Genomic DNA, 23,387 nt, shown 5'->3' on the forward strand with positions numbered 1-23,387 from the left:
TCTCTTTTAATTATGATCTACATAGAGGAACACAAAAGCAACACCTAATAAAAGGCTGAGTCAGGACTGTTTTTGCAATCATCTGTGGAACATGGTTCCATGGAGAAGACAGGAGAAAAAGTTGGCCACATATTGGAATTCTTGAAAAGTAGAGAGAAAATACTAAAATATTGTGATTATGCTATTATGTGACACATAGTCCAAATAACTCCTCTTTCTACCTAATTCCTAATGGTTACTACTAGCTAGAGCTTATACTCTATCTAGTTTGCTGAAATACTGTAATATACAAAATGCATGTGAGTCACAGTTACTTAACAGCTTCATTTTCATTCTTATCTTCTGATTCTCTCATATTCTCTGTATAAAGCAATACCAGTTATACAATTAGATCCTTGTAAACTAATATACATTTATTCAGATTTTCTTAGAATACATAAAAAAGGAGATCACTTTCAATCTTAGCATATTCTTTTAGAGAAAGATAGAAACAATTTATGTAATACCCTAAGAGTAAAATATATCTAAATACCCAGACAGGTATTGCTAATGCTACTCACTCATAAGAACTGGCTTTATGTTAGCAAAATATTTTATCATTTATGTTTAGTAAACTTAACTGAACTTTAAAGATTAAAATCTTACCAACTCTGGCAATATACCACCTATTACACAAAAGGCGACCATAAATTAGAAAATCCGTGTTTTTCAAAGTAAATATACTTTCAAATTCAGAATTTCAGATTCACAGTCTATTTATTAAAATATTAAAATCTCAAAATTTGCTTAAGTTCATGTTCACAAACTACACAGGATATGGTAATAACGTTGACCAAAGAACTATAAAAAGAAACTAATCAATATCAAATAATTCTAACTTAGTTCACTGATATTCAATTCTATAATTCATCCTGTTTCATTGAATATTAAAATATTGATTTCTTTTAACTCGAATGAATAAAAAACAGGATGTGTATATGTACTCAATTACGCGTTAAGACTTCTAGATATTTATTAGATTAAGATTAAAATTTAAAAAACCTTAGATATAAATTATGATTTATTTACGTATTTGAGGGAGAATGAGAGAGCACACGTACATGAATGGGGGAAAGGCAGACAGGGAGGGAGAGGGACAGAACCTCAAGCAGATTCCCTGCTGAGTGTGGAGCCCTATCTGGGGCTCGATCCCATGACCCTGAGATCATGACCAGAGTCAAAATCAAGAGTCAGACGTTTAACCAACTGAGCCACCCAGTCACCCCTATAGCTAAATTTTCTTAGGAAAATGAGGGCTGCTAATATAATAGACAGGTTTTGTTTTCACACTCATCTAACAATGGTCTGCTTATTTTATGTGCTTTTAATCCTTTTAACAGACCTCTGAGGTAAGTACTATGGTATGTACTAAAATATTCTCACAAATGCCAATTTCATTTTTGCTAAATCACTGTTTATTTAAATATTCACTGGACTACCATTGTCCTTTCATAATTTAAAATTTTCCTACCCCTTAATTTTTTTTTTTTTGGTACCATTCTCCATTTCTATCAAAGGCTATCCATTGTACTCCAACCTTCACCATTATAGGACTTCTCAATTTTTCTACTTAAGAGATTTTTAAAAATATCTTCAAAAACAACCTACAGCATCCTTCTGAGAATAAAAAATATCAGACAATAAGTTGAATAAATTTAGGCTCTTAAGAAATTATTTTAACAGGGTTACAACTAAAACTTCTTACTATCATGGACAAGAAACAAAAACAACTTTTACGCAGGAATGAAACAATTAGCAAGGCCTATATTACTATATTTTTCCAATGCTATATACCTTAAGCACTATTTTTTTTTAAAGGGTCGCATCTTACTCATTAAGTTAAAATATAACTTCATTTGCTCTACTGACAGTGAGTAGTGACTAAATCCAATTTCAATACTTGTGTAGCTCACAGCCTTTTAACTTTTAAAATATACTTTCTATCTTGTGACAAAGTAGTGTTGGAATCTTTAGTCCATTCAAAATCTTTCTTTTCTTATAAAGGATTTTAGAAAAATCTTTTAAATGCCTTTTTATCTCTAGGGAGAAATTTGCTAAGATTTTACACATGAAGCAAAATGCCAGATGATTAAAAAATTCTCATCTCAAATTTCAGACCTCCATTTTCTCTCCAATTGTCAATCCCTTTTTAATTTGCTGTGAACAGTACTGTCAGTCTGTTTGGAAAGCTATTCTAATTTAAGATTTCATTATCTCTCTTCCTCAACCTTTGAATGGCCTGTCACTTGTTATATGCATCACAGAAAGCTAGCCAAGTACACTTCTGATTTCCAGCTATCAAATTTACAGAGGAATTGCATCCTTTCATACTGTGCCTCTATGTTCCCTCTCACATTTCTTCACAGAAACAAACAAACAAACAACAACAACAAAAAAAAACCAGTGAATTTTTATTTGTTGTTCCCACTCAACTGTAAGCAAAAGCATAGCGATTACTGGACCATTTATAAATTCCTATTCTTGTTCATAAATAAACTAAAAAATTCACAGAATATTTTCTTTTTAACGTAGCTCCCACTAAGATATGAAAAACAAATAGGAATTAAGAACATTTAATAAACATGTTGTACAATATTTGATCTCTCCCTTAAGAAAGAGCACTGAGAAATACCAGCTCTGAAAGAAGTAAAAATCTAGAATATTCCTTAGTGAGTTATATGCACGCTAGACCGAGAGCTGGGATTTAAATCATCTAAACATAGGTGCTAGCCTTATTCGATGAGGTTTACATTTAATTCAGTATCAAAATTAATCAATTATGTTGGCAACAATTTTTTATTTTTTATTTTTTTATTTTTTTATTTTTTTTTAAAGATTTTATTTGTTTATTTGACAGAGAGAGAGACAGCCAGCGAGAGGGGGAACACAAGCAGGGGGAGTGGGAGAGGAAGAAGCAGGCTCATAGCGGAAGAGCCTGATGTGGGGCTCGATCCCACAACGCCGGGATCACGCCCTGTGCCGAAGGCAGACGCTCAACCGCTGTGCCACCCAGGCGCCCCTGGCAACAATTTTTTAAACACCTTTCTACGTATTCTTGACTTAGAGAACATTATTCATGAAGCTCCTAAGAACAGGAGAATTCCCATTTGGCCAAATATGCAACAAGAAGAGAAAAATTTTGCAATAAAATATGGTACAAGAGACATACACTATAACATTATGAACTATGAGACATTTTGTGCCCCAATTCTGGCTGACTTGGTAGCATCTGCTAAGACTGGCATGAAACATGTAGGTGTTACTATTGCCCTATAGTACCCTAGGTGCTTCAGAGGAGGCCTATCTAAAATGCTACCTAGGGCTATGGAACCAACTAGCATTAAGTTCCACCCTATAAAGATGCGTGTCTGCTGAGTCAAAGGAACTATGGAAGAGAAGAACCCAGCAAGAAATGTCTCAATAACCCATAAAATCGCTCCTCAAAATAAAAAGCTTAAATTACCTAAAAGACCCATCATCTACTCAGCTCTGCCCTAAAGCCACCCAGCCCAGCAACAAGAAACTTCTTCCTTCCCTTCCTCTCCTTGCTTCTACCTGGTGGGGGTAAAATTCAGACAACAGCTAGGAAATGCTCACCGTCTTGGCCCCTTTTCTACTGTAGGCTTCTATTCACTCTCATCTAAGGGAGGGGAGAAAAGTTAATAAATACTAAGTCAAATTGGAAATTTTGACTATTACATGGAAATAAACATTTTAATTTCTGAATTGAAACTTTGAAAACTACTTTTAGTACTTAAAGTGATCAAGGCCACTTTATTACTATAAAGTCCCCAGGAAAGTCACCTTTATCCACAGTCATTGGCTGAAAAAGTTCAGGAGGCTAACAAAATAAAAGTTAGATTTTCACAACAAACCATGTGTCACACTTGTACAACAAAGTGACTCCTATAGAACACAAAGTGAGTTACAGATTTTATCAAAATTATTGTGCCCACTTGTCATTAGTATATAATTTTCTGAGTGAAGAGATTAAGTGAAATAAGTGAAATACATACTTGTGAGATGTTAATGTGACATGGTCATATAAAATGGAAAATATTGGATAAAACAACCTAAATTTTGTTTAGAACATGCCAGAATAATTCTGCTAGAAATAATAAGTAGTTGTCCATAACATGGTAGGTGATACAAAAGACAGAAGCAACCACCATTATATATGTTTACATAAAAGAGGTGAGTGAACTTTGCAATAGTAGCTATCTCAAGAGTAACTTACAATCTAATTTTTAATAATACCTATGGATTTTCATAATTTCAAATATCATAATGGGTTAAAATATCCCTCAAGTTTCAATTAAGGGACTGAGATGCTTCACAAACTGAACCAGGAACAGAGTGTTCCAAAATGTCATCAATTTGTAGTGTGCACAGAACATTATCTGAACAGAATGGTAAACAATTTGTCAGCACCATCCTGGACATTGGGCACCATGATCGAATGACTAGACAATCAGGCTGTTACAGTAGTCTTCTGCCCTCTTTCCAATGTGACAAAACAAAAAGGAAACAAAACCACACTTCAGTAACTATAAATTTCAATCTCTATATCTGCAAAGCCTACCTATCCACTAAATAACTTAGGGAATTCTCCATGAAAATGATCAATCTAATCATTACTATAGAGGGACAGAATTGCAAATTCACTGTGGTTTCAATCAGATCTACTCATCTGTTGAGTTTGGTGAACATTAATTGGTTTCCAGGGTGCAAGTTCTTCAAGGGGAAGTACAGAAACGGCAATTCTGAATTAAAATGAAAAAAAAAAAAAAAGTGGGGGGTGGCCTTGTAAATCCAAATATAGCAGCCAAATATTTCTCGACCACTGTATTTCAGTATGAAGTATGAAATATCCAACTTAACTTTTTCATAGCTTGTTTTTTATTCTTTTAAACCCTGAGTTCAAGACTATAGCATTTTTTTCTCAGGAAATAAATTTGGGTTTTAGTCAGCCCAGACTGCCACAGCAAAATACTATTGGCTGGGTGGTTTAAATGAGAAATTTATTTTCTCACAGTTCCAGGGCTGAGAAATCAAAGATCAAGGTGACTGCCTTTTTGGATTCTGGTGATGGCATTCTCTCTGGGCTTGTAAACAGCTGCCTTCCTGTTATGTCCTCACATGACCTTTTCTCTGTGGAGTACATACAAGAACTTCTTCCTAGAAGGCCACATTTCCTACAGGGTTTGAGACCCAACCTTATCAGCTCATTATATCTGTATTACTTCCAAAAAGCTCCTGTGTCCTCCCAAAACTCCTATGTGGAAGCCCTAATCCCCATGTGACAGCATTAGAAGTGCAGCCTTTGGGAAGTCATCAGAGACACAGGAGTTCACGAAGATAGAACCTCGAAGGTAAGATTAAGGTCTTCATAAGAAGAGAAAAAGAGATCAGACCTCAAGTGAGCTCTCTCCCTCCACATGTACAAAGAGAAGTTCATTCGAGCACAGAGCAAGATGGTGGCCATCGGCACACCAGACAGAAAACGCTCACTAGGAACCAAACCCACCAGCACCTTGATCTTGTACTTCACAGCCTCCAGAACCATAAGAAATAGTATCTACTGTTTTAGGCACTTAGTCTATGGTATTTTGTTAAAGCATACATAACTATAATAATATCAGTAAAAGTCAAAGTCTTTGCAATTATCCATTAGGCTATACATGCATGACAAGGCCTCTGCTGCCTTATCCACAAGGTCTCCCCTTTATCTATTTTAAAATATCAACTCCCCACTCCTAACCCAGGAACTACCTAAAACCCTTCCCTATTTTTACACAGAACATTTATTATTCTATCATATTGCCCATTCTATTGTTCATTTGCTCATTTTATGTTCCACTCCCATCCACTACAGGCAAAATAAAGAGAACGTTTTGTAATTTTTCTACTCGTGATACATACTGAACACATCTGAAACTAATCTCAAATTCGTAAACTTTCACTTAAATACTGGCTGCTTTTGAGGTTATTCAATCATACCGTGTTTAATAAAACTAATGTGGCCCAGGTTATCTTATCGTGACCTTTCTTAGATTTCTACACTAATACAAGATAGTTAATAAAATTTTACCTCAAACCTGTAATACTGCTATATTATAAAAGTGTTATTTTTCTTAGCACATATAAATATAATCCATATTATTTGGTATTTTGAGAATAGAGCACAACTTTGATTTTTGTCAACAGGTTTTCTTTCTGAGCTAGCTCATAAATAATTCAAAATATTTGTTAAATATGCCAAAAGCAGCTTAAAGATATTATACACTCACCAGATAATGGAAATCAAAATGTATCAACAATCATTAGAGTCAACAGAAAACAATGCATATTTCAAAACCAAACACTATGCGAAAAAACAATTTAACTCTATAGTTGATAGCTCTTGTCCCTTTTTATTAACTTTTAAAAATCTATTTTGGTTATAACCAAACCAGCTACATTCAAAGTAATCTACCTTATTCATATTATTCATTCTAAGTTACACCAAATAATCTTATTCCCCATGGTTGCATTTCCTTCAAATCACTTATTATCCAAGAACTCAAAATTTTACTCTTTAATTTCAGTTCATTAAAGATATATGGGACAAACTTTATTTCTAAGTTAATTACAATTTAAAAATTAAGATAGTACACTGAAAGTGAGTATTTTACCAATATTATGTAAAGTTTCTTCTTACAAAATGTATTTTGTGAACCAGTACTATAAAGTAACATCAGTCTAGTGAAAGCTTCTCACATGGACTATAATTTGTTGAAAAAAAATGTTACACTTGTCAATCCAGCCTTTTGCCCAAGAGCACCAAATATACATATTTTTTTAAAAGATAGGTTTCATCTATCTTTACAACTATCAGAGTTATAAAGTCAGACAGCCTTATTTTAAGGATGCCAATAAATTAAAATATTAACTTTCTAAATCTATAAGAGATATTACCCACTTTGTTACTTGTTGGAATAACAAAATGAGTTGTTTAAAACAAATGTAAACTATTAATTAGCACTCTATAATGATGTCCATCTCTTGCAACAGATTTGCTGTTAAAATTTATAAAGATGGAAAAGCTATACAATTGTCAGCAAAGGCAAGTTAGCTTTTTCCTCTATATTTTATACTGATATCATTTTAGATACTGTAGCTATAAACACAAAATAAATGAACATCAAGATAAGCTGCAATGGCAGTATTAGTAATTTTAAGTAGTTCAGTTTAGAAGAAGCATTGTTAGTAAAGCAAATGAGACTTTAAAAGACAATACAATTCCTGAAAATTCTGTTTTCCTTTATCAAAATGAATATTCCCTTCCAATAAAAGTCCATTTTTTAATTTCTAAAATGGAAGTAATTGCCTTGCTTACGTTCCAATGTAAGTGTGAGGACAAAAGTATTGAGTATGTGGAAATGTTATGCAATTTGGAGTTATTATTTTCCCTTATTACTGTATTCTTTTGGAACTATAATAATTCTATAAATAAAAATTTATATTGATAGATTACTACAGAGCATTCTATGAAGACATTTCCTATACTTGGATCTGAAGTGATTAAAAAATAAATTTCTTTAACTGAAACCAAAATGTCTGAATAATCAATCCTTCTTTTACTAGTTTTTATGGGTTTTTTGTTTTGTTTTAACAGTCCAACAGATAAATTGGACCTGAAAATTAAGTATGGCTCGAATGCCCTCTAAAATAAAAGTACCAACCAGTGAAATTCTCAAAAATGAACACTTTCAGATAGGATTCTAATTAAATGTACTACTCTAAAACTTTAAATATATCAATGAGCAAAGATAATCACATTTCAATTCTTGGGACTTTAAAAAGTAATTGCCTCTAAGAAATTAGAACATGAGATTCCTTATGAGAATATAGTCACACAACTGTCTTAGTGAAAGAGGAGGCCATCTCCTTCAGTTAAGCCTTCAATTAAAGTAAGCTTTCACATTTATTAAATTCAGAAACCTAGAACAGTCCTGTAAATCTGATATGTTCCGATGAACTGCATGAAGAACACCAGTAATTATTAAATTTCAAGATCTTGTTGACATTTCTGATTTTACTCCTGTGTCATTTACTCACACAGCCCATAACATGGAATATGAATTTCAAAAGAGTCGAGGCCAGGCAAGGTCAGAGTCTTACTGATGAGATTTCAGCAAAAGGGGAGAAGCCAGTATTAAGATAAATGAGACTAAATAAATAATCCAAGACAGAGCTTTTCCTTTTTTTAATTAAGACACATTCCCAAGTATGTCTTAGACTTCTGAAAACACCTATTTAAATATTTTATCTTATTTTCAAAGTCAAAGTATTTTTTATCCCCTGAGACTATTAAGACCCTCTTCTGCAGATGTGTACAGACTTTATTCTAAAATGGAAAAAAAATTAAAATTCAAAACTTTTGCAATATACTAAGAAAAAAATCTATGTATACCATGTCACGATATTATTTTTAAAATTATGTTCAGATTCACTCTGTGTCCTTTTTCATGTCTGTTCAGCATATAACAGATGAGGATTTTAACTATATATGTGATTTCAACTAAAAAAAAATTCAAATAAAGAGGAGAAAAAAAAAGTAAGAAAATAAAAATTCTCATGTAGAACACATTGTCTTACTAATGCCAGTGGACAATTCTGTCTACCACATAACCTAAGAGTTAAAATTAACTCAAAAGTAAAATATCAAGAATTTCATTTATTATAGTGATTAAAAAAAGAGAGACTGGAATTAGACTTTATTTGGAGTCTGACCCCATCTTTATTAATAATATGGCCTTTTTTAAAGACTGCTTCAGTTTTCCCTTCAAAATTACTTTAACAATGTTATAGTAAACAAAGGAGATAGTACATTAAAAAAGGTTAGCATGGAGTCAACCACTACTAACTCAAAAAAAAATGTTATTAATGAACCAGGCCAATGGAATTGTGGAGTCTTCTGACCCTTGCTGTTCACAAAAATGTACGCACAAGGTAATTTACTAGACTGGTAAATTAGGTGCTAATTTTCTATGGAAAATAATGAGAAATCTATTTTTTTTTCATTTATTTCTCAAACATGTCATTGAGAAACTAAGCAAAGTCACCTTGTCTTTATTTTTTCTGGGTAACCTACTCCTGAGGAGGTATCTTTCTCCTACTTGCATCCTTCTAATACTTTAACAAGAATCCCTAAGTTGCAAGTTGAAAAGCAGTGTGAAAAATCTCATTTGGACGATTAGTTCCTGCATTTAAAGTTATTCTATAGGACTAGGGCCCCAAACTGTTAAGCATGATCAGCTTCAGGAGGTGTGACTGCTGGAGACTTCGATTTTTGATGTTAAATACGTAGTCTATATTAACCTTTGCTATCATGGTATATGCTTTTTTTGGGGGGGGGAGGACTTTTAAAAAATGTGTAAAATACCCATATCCTTCCTTGAGAATTTAATAAAAAAGCTTGAGGATTTCTTGACAATCCCTATTAGATTGCCTGAACCACAAGGAAATTTTTCTACAGAGAGGAAAAATGATTTACTTGCTCTATAGGAATGTGAGTGAGAGAACGTATGAAGAGCCTCATTATTTTCTGTGTCCGAAGGAAAGGACCTGGGCTGAGGGGCCAGCAGGGTAACAGAGTCTGTAGACCATACTGGGTCTGAAATGTGTCTCCTGTGCCTTCTAGACCAGAAAGTAAGCTCCAGGCCTTACAGAGGCACCCTATGTGCCATACAAATCAGTCAGTTTGCTCAAGTTCTCCTCCTTCCCAAGTTACACCAGTGAAGGGTGCCCATGTCCAGCAAAGAACAGTGCTGTGGCCCACTGGCTCTTTCTACCCTATCCAACATGGGGAGAAGTGGGTAGAATTAGCACTGAGACAAAGCTCTTCAAAACACCCATCCCAACTTCCCCAAACCACTACATCCACAAACAAGCTGATTAAAACCACAATACAGTTGATTAAAACCACAATACAGTTAACCTTGTTATTTTCCCTTTTCTTTTTTGGGAATGACAAACAATCATCTATGGACATTCTCAGACAATCTATCTTGACTGCTGATCCTGGACAGACCTCTTCTCCAAGAACATAAGAGGTTAAGTAGGTAGGTAGGGTTCGAGTCATTATTTTAGTCCTGGTGGTTCTTGCTTTAATTTCTTTTACATACAAGTTTCCACACAAATATGTATTTTAACAAAGTGTTCCATAGATTATTAAAAAAAGTCAGTGACTTGAGTATCTTCTTGATAATGATACTGATTTTCAGTAAGGAGAAATAATAATCCCCAAATAGGAGGCAACAAAACAGAAATACAATAATGACAGCTTTCTAACAAATTGAAAACACAAGTTGGCCTCAAGTTTCTTCAACATAGTAACATAGGACAAAAAAACAAACAAAAACAAAAACAACAACAACAACAACAACAAAGTACCAGGATATCCATAGAGTATTGGCAAAAAAATATTGTGACTCACAACTTCTATATCCAGCCAGTGTGTTCTTCTAACATGAATTCAATAGAAAGATATAATCTTAAAAATTCTAAGATTATTTTGTTGGCATACCCGACAAACAATTGGTGATAAAAAATTTGAAATGAAGGTGGATGAAATAATATTTTCTAAAAAATGAGAAACAATCATATAGCTCAGTATTGTCTGAATAGTTGTAACAGTTACAGAATGTAATTGCAAATATCAAGATAATTCTTTTAAAAAGTACAAAATGATCAAAGTTAAAAAAAAAAAATCTGAACCTAAATCCCAGGCAATTCCTAAAACAACTCGGAATTAACAGTAGTGCTGAACTGTAAAAAAGTCTGTTTAATTCTCATGTAACAACAGAAACTACCTATGAACATCATTTTGTTTCTATTATCGATAAAGAAAAATCACACATCCAGTATCCTTAAAGAATTCATAGGAAAAAAACACCATATACTTCTTTAAAATTCAAAAACAATGAATACAATTTCATCAAGATGAAATTTGTTATGAAAAGAATTCTACATGCATTTCAAATTCCCCTTTAAACAATCTCACAGTGAATCCAAATTATAATTATCATTTATGTTTTTATATAAATATTACTTATATATTACACATTTATTTGTAAAAAAATTTTTCTATCATTCATCATTCCCTTTTAAACAACCTCACAGTGAATCCAAAATATAAATGATAATTAGTATTACTAGTCCCTGTACTTAGTCCCCTGTGGTTAAATAAACTTCAATTGTAATTAACAGTAAAAACAAATATTTAAATAGCACCTACTTACTAGGCTGGAAAACAAGTACATTAACTTATTTTATCCTCAATCTTCTTTTATGTTAGAAATCTTATTCCCATTTTATATGTGAGAAAATGTTTGCCCAGAAATTTAAAGGATTTGCCAAAGGAAAAAAAAATACTGGAGGGGTGCCTGGGTGGCTCAGTTGGTTAAGGGTCTGTCTTGGCTCAGGTCATGATCCCAGGATCCTGGGATAGAGCCCTATGTCCTGCTCCCTGCTCAGTAGGGAGCCTGCTTCTCCCTCTTCCTCTGCCTGCCACTCCCCCTGCTCATGTGTGCTCTCTGTCAAATAAAAAAGTAAAATCTTTAAGAAAAAGAAAAAAAATACTGCAAAGGTGCACCTGGGTCACTCAGTCACTTAAGCATCTCCCTTCGGCTCAGGTCATGATCCTGGGGTCCCAGAATCTAGCCCCACTTCTGTTCCTCCCTCTCCATACCCTCCCCCCCGCCACTTGTACTCTCTCTCAAATAAATAAAATCTTAAATTAAAAAAAAAAATACTGCAAAAATTTAGCTTTGAACTCAGACCATCTGGCTCCAGAACCCAGGCAGTTCTGGATACCCAATTCACTCTACAGCTTCTCTAATGAAGGGGAATAGAAGAAACATACTTTTAAAAATCTCAAATGGTCCTTTCTTCTTAGTAATTACTTAGGCAAGAAAGCAGAGTAGGATCTGGTTAGAGAATGAAGAACATGGAACACCAGAACTATAACTGAACAAAGACCCTGCTTTCTGACTCTCGGGTGGTCCTCATTGATAAAGATTGTCCTAGTCAGATTCGCAGGCTCTGCCCTTACTAATATATAGGGTTTCTCTGGAATTCCACTGGCACAAGCTCCCTGCCCTGAATCTTCCTAAGTAACTTATTCCCCTCCCTTTCTTTCAGTGAAGGCTTCCTCAAGCTTCCATTCAGAGGTCTCTATTTCTCTATTTCTTTAGTCTTTCCCCAACATTTATCTTGAGCCCACAATATGTTGAGAGGCAGGTATTTTTTATCTATATCCTAGGGTAAGACAGGCAGACACACACAGAAAACTGTAAGATGGGATTTAAAACAGCATGGTCTGAAATGTATCGCTCTCTCCCTTTACAGTTTGTGTAAATATATTTTTATTTGTGTGCACTTGTGCTATGTAATTTTGATTTTTAAAAAATCTATTAATTTTCAGTTTCAATGGTAGTTGGGAAGGCATAATTATTTATTCAATAATAGTGCAGAAGGACAACTCCAATGGACGCAGACTCTCCTACAAATATTCACATAGTGAGGCTATATGAACATAAACTGCTCATGAAAATCAACTTTCTGCTTTTACAGACAGTTGACCACAGCCTCTTAAATGACATGTAAACAAAACGGTATCCCATTTGTTCCTTTTTCTTCCCCAAATCAGAGATACGAAAGACAGACATGAGCATGGTATCCCAACAGTTGTTAAATTCTTTTACTTACAGCCCTCATAGATGTCCGTGGGAATATGGACTGCGGCATGTTGATAGGATATCTGTCGTCCAAAATTAGCATCATCAATAAAAACAGGTTTTATCCTCTGGCTGCCTGGCTCACTCTCATTTTTTTCAGGCTGTATCAGAAAATTTAGACAATAAAAAGAATATTACAACTTGAGATAACAGACACTGTCTCGCATTCCTGTCTTCCTTTGACAAATGCCTGGTCTTCAAAAAAACAGATCTACAAGAATATTTAAAAATACAGTACCATGATGACATCTAGACTTAATGTGGTACTCGTTTTGCAATATATAGAAATATCAATAATTATATTGTACACCTGAAACTAATATGTTATATATTAAATACAGAGTAAAAAAAGAAACCATGTAGAAAAAACATTGTAAAAAAAAAATATAGCACCATGACATCAGATACACAAATTATATTCAGGTATCAGAATTAGAACTATATTTATATTATTCACATTAAAATCTAACTTCTCTCCTCATTTCTTCAATGCTGGAGTCAGTCAGGATCAACCTGAGGGGACTAGAGCTTTTTCACAAGCAGTACTTATTAAAATGTACATTTGTAGAACAGGATAAATTCCTTTAAACACAATTGAATTAAAATTATCCCTCAATACATATTTCACTATCTATGCTACTAAATTTTTATTATGCGGTTGAGGATAATTCTTGGTTTGACAATTCATGATAAACATGACAGCAAAAAGATAGCAATGAAGGATTATTTTCTTATCATGTTCCTTTGATTTTTGCACATTTTCCAGTTGTAACAATTTTTGTTTTAAAAATAAAGTATACTGGAAAAGATATTTTGTAACTAAAATAGTATTCTGAGATATTAGCACACGTGCGTGTGTCTGTGTGTGTGTGTTTATTTTTTCCTAGGGAAAATGCAACATTGGAAATATTTAGACATAGACATGAGCAATATGGCCTTAAACAACAAAAACAAACAAAAAACCCAATGGCTTCCAAAGCAGCAAATCCAACCCATCATCAGGTAATGAAATCAATTTCATAGGTACTTAATAAACCAAATTATTCTTTAAATGAAACATTAAACTCGGTTATGACCAAATTATTTAAGTGAAACGTACTTTATTTTTTTTTTTAAACAAATTTTAAGACTTCATTTGTCAGAGAGAGAGAGTGCAAGCAGGGGGAGCAGAAGGCAGAGGAAGAAACAGACTCCCTGATGAGCAGGGAGACCTATCTGAGACTGGATCCCAGGACCCTGAGATCATGACCTGAGCTGAAGGCAGACGCTTAACTGACTGAGCCACCCAGGCATCTCTAAGTGAAATATATTTAAAAAATATATAAAAGTACACTCTATATATTACGATGTAGAGCTATTTTGTGAAACTTGTGTTTCTGATAGGACTGTGTATATATGTGCATATATATGTACCATACGTGCATAGTTAGACTGTGATGTAGACTGTAAAACAGGTCATTGACAAAAATATTTGAAAACTGATCACGGATTTATTTTAGATGAAAGCCATGAATATCTAATAGTTAACCCACAAAGAAATTGAATATATAACAAAACAGTAGTGTTTCAAGTCTAAAATTTGGAAAAAAATACCTTCACACAGGTATCATTAATCATACTCTTTTCTAAAAGAAAGGGGGGGGTACGTACGCGCATGCGCACGTGAAGAAGAAAGGTGAAGCGTTATAAGGAAAATAGAAACCATAGAGCAAAAGGAATTCTAACACACCAGCCTTGACTGCAATAGTTATTTAATAAAGAATGAAAATAACTGGGATTCAGCTGTGGATTCAACCACAGATTCTAAGACATTTAAAAACACACCCCGGGGCGCCTGGGTGGCTCAATCGCTAAGCGTCTGCCTTAGGCTAGTCATGATCCCAGGGTCCTTGGAATCGTGCCCCGCCTGGGACTCCCTGCTCAGCGGAAAGCCTGCTTCTCCCTCTCCCTCTGCTTGTGTTCCCTCTCTCGCTGTGTCTTTCTCGTCAAGTAAATAAAATCTTAAAAACAACAACAACAACAACAACACACACACACACACAACTCATACTCCATTGTCTGTTCCTGAGCACTACCGACTTGAATAAGGAAAGGGGAACATTAAAACAAGGGACTTTCGGAGCGCCTGGGTGGCACGGCGGTTAAAGCGTCTGCCTTCGGCTCAGGGCGTGATCCCAGCGTTCTGGAATCGAGCCCCACGTCAGGCTCTTCTGCTGTGAGCCTGCTTCTTCCTCTCCCACTCCCCCTGCTTGTTCCCTCTCTCGCTGGCTGTCTCTATCTCTGTCGAATACATAAATAAAATCTTTAAAAAAAAAAAACAAAAAAACAAGGGACTTTCAACAATAAGATGAATGTAAAGAGGACACCAACTACGAATGATGTCCCTATTTTTCTCATCTGAAAATATTCTGAAAATCTCAACATTTATTTTAAAACAATGGTTTCTCGAAGTATGATCCTTGGAGAAGCAGCAGCCACTGAAATTTGTTAAATGTGGGCTCTCAAGTCCCAATCCTATATCTACTCAGAAACGCCAGGGAAGGGTGGAACAATCCACAGGGTAACAAGCCCTCCAAGTGATCTGGTACTTGCTAAAATTGGGGGTCCACTGCTTTAAAAAAATCAACAGTTGGGGGCACCTGGGTGGCACAGCGGTTAAGCATCTGCCTTCGGCTCAGGGCGTGATCCCGGCATTGTGGGATCGAGCCCCACATCAGGCTCTTCCGCTATGAGCCTGCTTCTTCCTCTCCCACTCCCCCCTGCTTGTGTTCCCTCTCTCGCTGGCTGTCTCTATCTCTGTCGAATAAATAAATAAAATCTTAAAAAAAAAAAATCAACAGTAGAAATTAGTCACACGCTTTTACTTGGAACTACTAATGAAAAAATTCGGGTTGATCACTACTACGCATATCAATGAACACTTTTTTTTTTTTTACCCTCCACGTGTAAGTTTTATGATTTATGAATAGAAGCATGCGAATGGTAATACGGTGAGAAATATTTGTCACAAGATGTTTTCAAAACGGAGGGCGCCTCGCCCCGTCAGCTGACCGTCCAACTCTTGGTTTCAGTTCTGGTCATGATCTTAGATCAAGGCGCCTCTCCCCCCAACATTGTCTGCCCGAGATTCTCAATCTCCCTCTCCTCTTTCCCTTCCCCTGCTTATACAAGCGTGCCTGCTCTCCCTCGTGTGTGCTCTCTCTCTCAAATAAATCTTTTTTTTTTTAAAAAAGGGTTGTTTTAAAAGACAAAAATCCTTCAAGATACTCTAGGGGCTAGTGCCATACTGACCGAAGTTGGGGAAATGCTGTTCCATTAAGAAACAAACCACACTGGAACAGCAAAGACTCTGAGACAGGGCTCATTCAAGAGTTTAACCCGGCATTCTCAAGCTTATGTGAACCTGGGATTTTGTTTTCCATTTAATACCTCTTACAAAGAACACACTTACAAAATCCCATAGAAAAGCCGAGTGGAAAGCACGGTTGTTGAAAGATTTGGTTCTATGCTGTTGCGTTAATAACTTCAGACTTGAGCTACTCACCGTTCCTTGGCCTTCAGTTTTCTGACTTACAAATAAATGATGTAAGCCTACAGGTGGTGCTTTTATCTCATGGGCCTAATTAGAATCACCTGGGGAACCTCAGGACCCACCAATGAAGACGTGATCACAATGAGGAGGCTGTCCTTTGAAAGAATCTCTCCGCGGGCTCTAATATTCTCTCCTATCTTAAATTAAGAACCCTCAAGCTAAGAATCTGTAGTCATTTTCAGATCTGAAAAAATTATAATCCCGTCTCTATAATTTTAGAAAATCACACATACTTTGCATAAGCTTACCTTTCCCAGAGATTCCATTTACATCTATTTCTAGCCAATTTTACTAGGCATATATGAAAAGTAGAAGGATCAGATGATAGATACAATTGTGTGTTATTAAGTAATATAAAAGAGTAATTACATTGGAATGCATATATAAATTATGTTCATTTAAAAATGACTTTAAACATAAAAAGGAAATATTAAGCAAAAAGAAGGAAAAAAAGGCCTATTACTTTTTTAAAAGATTTTATTTATTTATTTGAGATAGTGAGCAAGAGACCCAGGACCCTGGGATCATGACCTGAACTGAAGATAGACGCTTAACCTATTGAGCCACCCAGGTGGCACCAAGGCCTCTTATTTTGAGAGAAAGAGAGGTAGAGGGAGAAATGAATGGATGAGTATAAAGCAAACCGTACAAGCACTATGGTTGCTTTTCTAGTTATGAGATATAAATATATATTTCATGTTTGTGTTGTCTTGTTTTTTCCAATATACAATGAACATTTATTTTTAATTAAAAAAACTTAATTTTTGTTTTAAGCCCTTTGTGGAGTGATTTTAAGTATTGTATGATTATCTTACAAAGATAAAAGTTGTTTACATTTCCTCTGAATCCTCTCACACTTAAAAAGAGTAAGTTTTAAATACATTTTATGGAGATTCTTGCACTTTTAAGTTACCATATAAAGAGCTTTTAGGAATAACTTTAAGACAATAATGTCGTTTTCAAAATATAAAAAAATTATCAATGTAATTCTCAACTTGTATAATCATGTGTCAGGACTAGTTTTAATGCACAGTTGATAAATATGGCTGCTCTCCATGGTTCTTCCTGTTATAGTCTCCATAAACTGAAATAATTCCATAAGAATATTAGACCTTCTAAATGTAACTCATTTATTTCCTTAAACTTATGAGATTACTGTAACTTACATATGATATCCTCATAAGTCATGTCTTTGCCCATCTTGATATATTATGATATTATATAGTGTAATGAAAATACAGCAAATATTAGAAACGAAAAAAAAGTGAGAAAGGGAATTTGGAGAAAAGCCTCTTAACATTTTTTTTTAATATGTTAACTAAAAATTTCAAATAAATTCTCCTCCTGGAATTAAGATTTCCTATTTACCAGAATACACAGGAGAAAAAATAAGCATATCTCTTGCCAACATTTTTCTCCCAAAATATCTCTCTTGAATTCTCCAGACTACCCTATATTGAAGTGTACAGATAAACTGAGCAGGCCTATTCTAAAATGTTTTTGAATGCATTTATTAGAACACATAAGTGAAACATGAGAAGTATGTTTCTCATACTATTCATCTCAATATAAATAATCTCAGTCGTTAAATAATAGATCAGATCACTCAGAGACAAAGTACAGGCCAGTGCTGGATGGGTAGGCCATTCAATTTTACAAGCAGTACATGTTAGCAAATCTATTTTGGAAAGTCAAGATGATAAGTCTATGACAGATACAAAAGGCTCTTGCATATTTAATATGCAAATTTATATCAAATGAAACATTCTTAGAATTGGTTATTTATACTAAAACATTTGCTTTTAATAATGTTTTGTTAACTTTTTCATATTAACTTTTATTAAAATGTAAAAAAATTCTGATAGCAGAATGTTCAGAAATTAAGTTTATATATTTTACCTAAATTGCAATAGAAAGTATCTTAATCACTTTGTCACAATTCAGACTACACATGCTTAATTAGAAACTCTGTTCACAATCATACTATGGCTAAGTTTAACCCCCCTGCTCTTTGCTATTTTTGTGTTCCACCGCACTGTGAGAAAGCTAGTTGACACTGAGAAAGAATGGTTCACTGAAACTCTTTATAGAAGTATCACAATTGGTATCTCTATTTCCCTAATGAAAACAAAGAGTTAAATGAATGAGTTCTTTTGTAATGATCCAAATTCTTTCATAACTAGAGACTATAGCCTGGTGTACAATTCTCCATATGTATTTTAAAATTTCCACCTCTAAACACATCCTTTTCTTTTTCACAACTGTTTCATAGGTACTATTTACAACAGAGATCTGCAACTTTGACAATGTAGACATAACTGATTTTAGATTTTATTTTTATTTTTATTTATTTATTTTTTAGTTTTACTGGTACTCCCAGTATCAAATAAAATCTTGGATATATAATATGCCTTTAGGCATGGCATTATCATCCAATATAAATAATTACCATGTATGTATTATATTCAAAATAGATATTTAAAATATATATTTAAAATATATTTAAAATAGACTTTAAATTAAAATTTTAATTATATTTAAAATAGACATAATACTGAAAAGTCTGGTATACCAGCATGTTGGTATCAGCTCCATGGATTAAAAAGCAAGGTTGCCTGTGTAACCACTAGTTCACCCTTGGTATCTAAGCATTCTGTGATGCTCCATTAGTTAAGGCTAGGCACCTGTTCTGACCCTACAGAGGAAAGCCTCCTTTTTTTTTTTTTTTTAAGATTTATTTATTTATTTGAGAGAGAGAGGAGGGGTAAGGGGTGGAAGGAGAGGGAGAGACAAATCTCAAGCAGACTCCCTACTGAGTGCAGAGCCCGACCCGGGGCTCGATCCCCCAACCCTGAGCCAAAACCAAGAGTCAGCTATTTAACCGACTTAATCACCCAGGCGCCCCGAAAGCTTCCTTTTTAGTAAATCATTTGCATCAATTAGAAACAGAGATTCATCAAAGCAGCTGCCAGCTGACCATGCTCAATTAATGAATAATGAAGAGAGAGAAAAAGGTGCTGAGCGTCATCCAGCCTTAATCATTCTGGTCAGATTGTAAAGCCAAGCAGAATATTAAATAATGAATCCAGTTACAGCGGCAGTAAGAACATTGTTGCGTCTCCTGAGTTAATTGATTTGCGATGCTATTTTCACCTTGAGGATGCTATGACTCAGGGAAGTAGCCACTAAATGACTAGTGTTTGAAAGGAAACATGCGTTGGAGGACACAGTCTAAATTACACAGTAAAGACTTCAATATAACATTTGAATTTTGTTTTACTGAATCATAACAAGAATAAAAATTTTAAATTATTAATTTAATAAATGGCCATATTGTTCTTGCAGAAACGTATGATTTTAGCTAATCATAAAATGAAGAAATATGTTCATGAAGAAAAAGGGTTTTTTTAAATGAATTCAGAGGACTTCCAAGTTCTTCAGGCAATTAAAAAGTTATAATTCCTTAGCTTTACCCTTTAGCAGAAAAACTATGGCATTAATTCTTCAGAGACAATTTACTCAATGCATTCATAAAAGAATGTTTTAAAGTTAACAAGAAAAGCAAATTTATAATATTAGTGGTCAAAAGAAAATCGAAGAAACAATTCTAGTTCTTAAAGATTAGATTCACTGGTAAGCCTCCACATATTCTTCTATCATATTCTATAATGATGACATAGAAAAGAGAAAGAAAAAACGGTCTGAAATAAGCAGAATTTGGGGTGGAAAGGAAAGAGTAGGCAGCTGAAACTCCCCAATAACAAAGACAGCAAGTTAAAAAATACTGCTATTAAAGCAATATATATATATACACACATATATATATATTTTCTATTTGTGTCAACTATACATCAATTAAATATTTATATACTACTTTCTAAATGGGACAGAAAGTCAAAAGCAAGTATGAATGTGAAATAAAATACATAAAACTGAACTAAATTAACTGAAAAAGGGATACTGATCACTGCAATAACTTGTTCATTAAATTACATTTTACAAGTCAAAACAGACATTCCTTAAATAAAGTATGTTGAGGTTGCTTGCTGAAGGTTACCATGATAACATTCAAAAAAGCTAAAATACAGAATCCAAGACATCCTCAAAATAAGACTGATGTATTTTAGTTTGCATGATGGATGAATGCATGTAAACCACCTATCCTAGGACCTAGCACCCAGGGAAATGAGAGCCATTAGAATCCCGATAAGTGTGTAAGGTAAGTGTGATCACAAGAAGGCCTGAGGGCTGGTTTAAATCATGCCATGTAGTAGGAAATCTTCAAATCACAAGCATTAGTAACGCATGTCACACTATCACATGTATGTACATTTAAGTAGATCTTTTTATTTTATATTAAATATGGTTATTTAAATATGTATATTTTTATATATAAATACGTAAAATAAATTTTGGAAAAAGGCTGATAGGATATATTTCTCTACTAAGGAATTATGAAATGGTATCTTAGATATGAAAAGAATTATGTGATTCGAAAGTCTCAAAGTTCAATACAGCACTGCCCCCACGGAAACCATATAGTCTTATATATATTATATTATAGAAAATAAAACTTAAGTGAGGCCATTTTATTTCTAAAAATTTAAAAGCACATTTTTATAAATATTATAACAGACAAATACATTTTATAAAATATTGTCAGGGCAAAAGATGCTTAAAAAAAATGCAAGGTAAAATCAATTATTCTCTCTTAATATCCAAAGCAAAAACTGCCTAAAGCCATGTAACTAAGGGATAGTCAGAGCGCCCAGACTCCAGGTCTCCACTATCCCACCAAACTTAAATGACACGAATACCTGTCTATGGCCTGCAAGACTCCATATGTGTGCATTTCCTGCCTGACAACTCTTCCTGTCCTCCATATCCATGCTCATTATGTTCCTGCCATACTGGCCTGTCTTCTGGTCCTTCCACATATGCTCTTCCTGGTCCAGACGTTCTTGCACTTGTTGTTCCCTTTGCCTGGAATGCTTTTCCTGCCACACCCCTCCCCCTTTTTCATAGGACCAGGGTGTTCTTCAGGTCTCAGATGAAAGATCCTTTCTTGGAGATCCTCCTTCTAAATTACCCCCAAAGAATCTTGAATATATTACCCCATTTATCATCTTTAGAGCACTAATCTAACTGTAGTTATTTAACCGTTCTTTGCTCTATGTTTGCTGTCTCACTACACTAAAACATAATCTCCCTGAGGGCAGGAGACCTCACTGACATTGTTCAGTTGTATCCCTGGCACCTAGCACATCGCTTAGAACTTTGCCTGCAACATTAATGTTTTTTGAGTGAATAAATAAACCTGAACTTACGTTTCCTGATCCCCAAACTTATGCTTTTTCCATTACACTAAGAAGCAAGCACAAAATTGGAAGCAGTTTGGTAAACGGACAGACAGTGCCTCAGTCAGGAANGTGTGTGAAGCACTTAACATGATGCATGTCAAATTTAGTGGCTTAATAAATGTTGGTTTCCTTTCCTTCCCCCCCACCTTTCCTCCCTCCCTCCCTCCCTCTCTTTCCCTTCCTTCCTTTCTTTTTTTAAAGAAAGGGAAACAAGATCTGTAAGAATCCTTCTAGCTCTGAAAATTCTAAATCTGCAATCAATGAATTTGAACTTAAAGCAAACTGTTACCAAAAAAAATTTTTTTTAATGCCAAGTAACTGAAGAACATGTAAATGGTGGGATGCTCATATAAAGAAGCATTGACCAAGGGCATCCCCTGAGAACCAAAGCCAATGCCCCATCTGCATCTTAATTTAGGGAAATATATTTGTAGCACACAGCTACAGACATCAATCAGTCAGACCATTTGTAGGCGAAGATGAATTAAAACATTAAGTTGGGCTTTAACTCCTCAATTTCACAGATTTCATTCTTTGTTACTTCCTTCTAGTGTTAATTGAGGCCATCGTTTTGATAAGAACTTAAATAAAATTGAATGTCCCATGTGTCTGTGGTCTCCGAGAGAATTCATTGGAGGGTTGGAAGAAGACATTAGAACTTACATCTATTTCTAGCAAATGAAATAAAAAAATATTAAAGTCTGCTAATACATGCTATACGGATTGACACTGGCGCTCCCCTCCCTCCGCCTTACTAACTGCTGTGAGCTGGTCTCACATCACCTGTCACACTCCAGGTGCCACAAGGAGAAAGTGGAAACCCCTCACACTGACAGGTTAAGAGCTGTCTTCTCACTGGAAAGTCACTTTCAATGTAGTATTCTATGCTTGGCATGTAAATTTACCTGTTACCTTCTATGGCTTAACCCATTTCACATGGGCCAGTAATTTTAAAAGATTTCTGCAAATTAATAATGATCGAAGATGAAATTCTAGAAACGGAAGTTGCACTGAACAAAAAAGAAATGACAGAGATGGGGGCGCCTGGGTGGCGCAGTGGTTGAGCTTCTGCCTTCAGCTCAGGGCATGATCCCGGCGTTGTGGAATCGAGCCCCACGTCAGGCTCCTCTGCTATGAGCCTGCTTCTTCCTCTCCCACTCCTCCTGCTTGTGTTCCCTCTCTCGCTGGCTGTCTCTATCTCTGTCAAATAAATAAATAAAATCTTAAAAAAAAAAAAAAGAAAAAAAAGAAATGACAGAGATGATGCTTCTATTTCCAGCACTAATTCTTCTTTAGACTTATGACAACATAAAAACTATGGTCCAGTTAGTTCAATTAGGCAAGTTAATCAAAAAAGTTAATATTATCAAAACTATTATAAATTTGGATTTATATTTACTGCTGATAACAATGCCCCATGTTCATGTGGCTTGTTGAGATATTTCCCATGGTAATATGAAGTCATCATTATTAACAAAGATATTTAATAACTAATCATCCAGAAAAAATGCTTATGCTTTTTCTTTTTTTTCTTTTTTTTTTTTTAAAGATTTTATTTATTTATTTGACAGAGATAGAGACAGCCAGTGAGAGAGGGAACACAAGCAGGGGGAG

General features: G+C 34.7%; 1 protein-coding gene across 6 annotated transcripts in view; it reads right to left on the bottom strand.

The window, feature by feature from the left end:
- Nucleotides 1-23,387, bottom strand: part of CACNA2D1 (calcium voltage-gated channel auxiliary subunit alpha2delta 1) — a 484,461-nt gene that overhangs the window by 156,812 nt on the left and 304,262 nt on the right. For all 6 annotated transcript variants that reach the window (XM_011223063.3, XM_019798051.2, XM_011223062.3 and 3 more), the window contains exon 6: nt 12,793-12,922. In XM_011223063.3, coding sequence (XP_011221365.1) covers nt 12,793-12,922 — 130 coding nt within the window. The remainder of the gene's footprint in view (nt 1-12,792; nt 12,923-23,387) is intronic.

The sequence above is a fragment of the Ailuropoda melanoleuca genome, chromosome 1 (assembly GCF_002007445.2).
Source record: "Ailuropoda melanoleuca isolate Jingjing chromosome 1, ASM200744v2, whole genome shotgun sequence".
Classification (NCBI taxonomy): domain Eukaryota; kingdom Metazoa; phylum Chordata; class Mammalia; order Carnivora; family Ursidae; genus Ailuropoda; species Ailuropoda melanoleuca.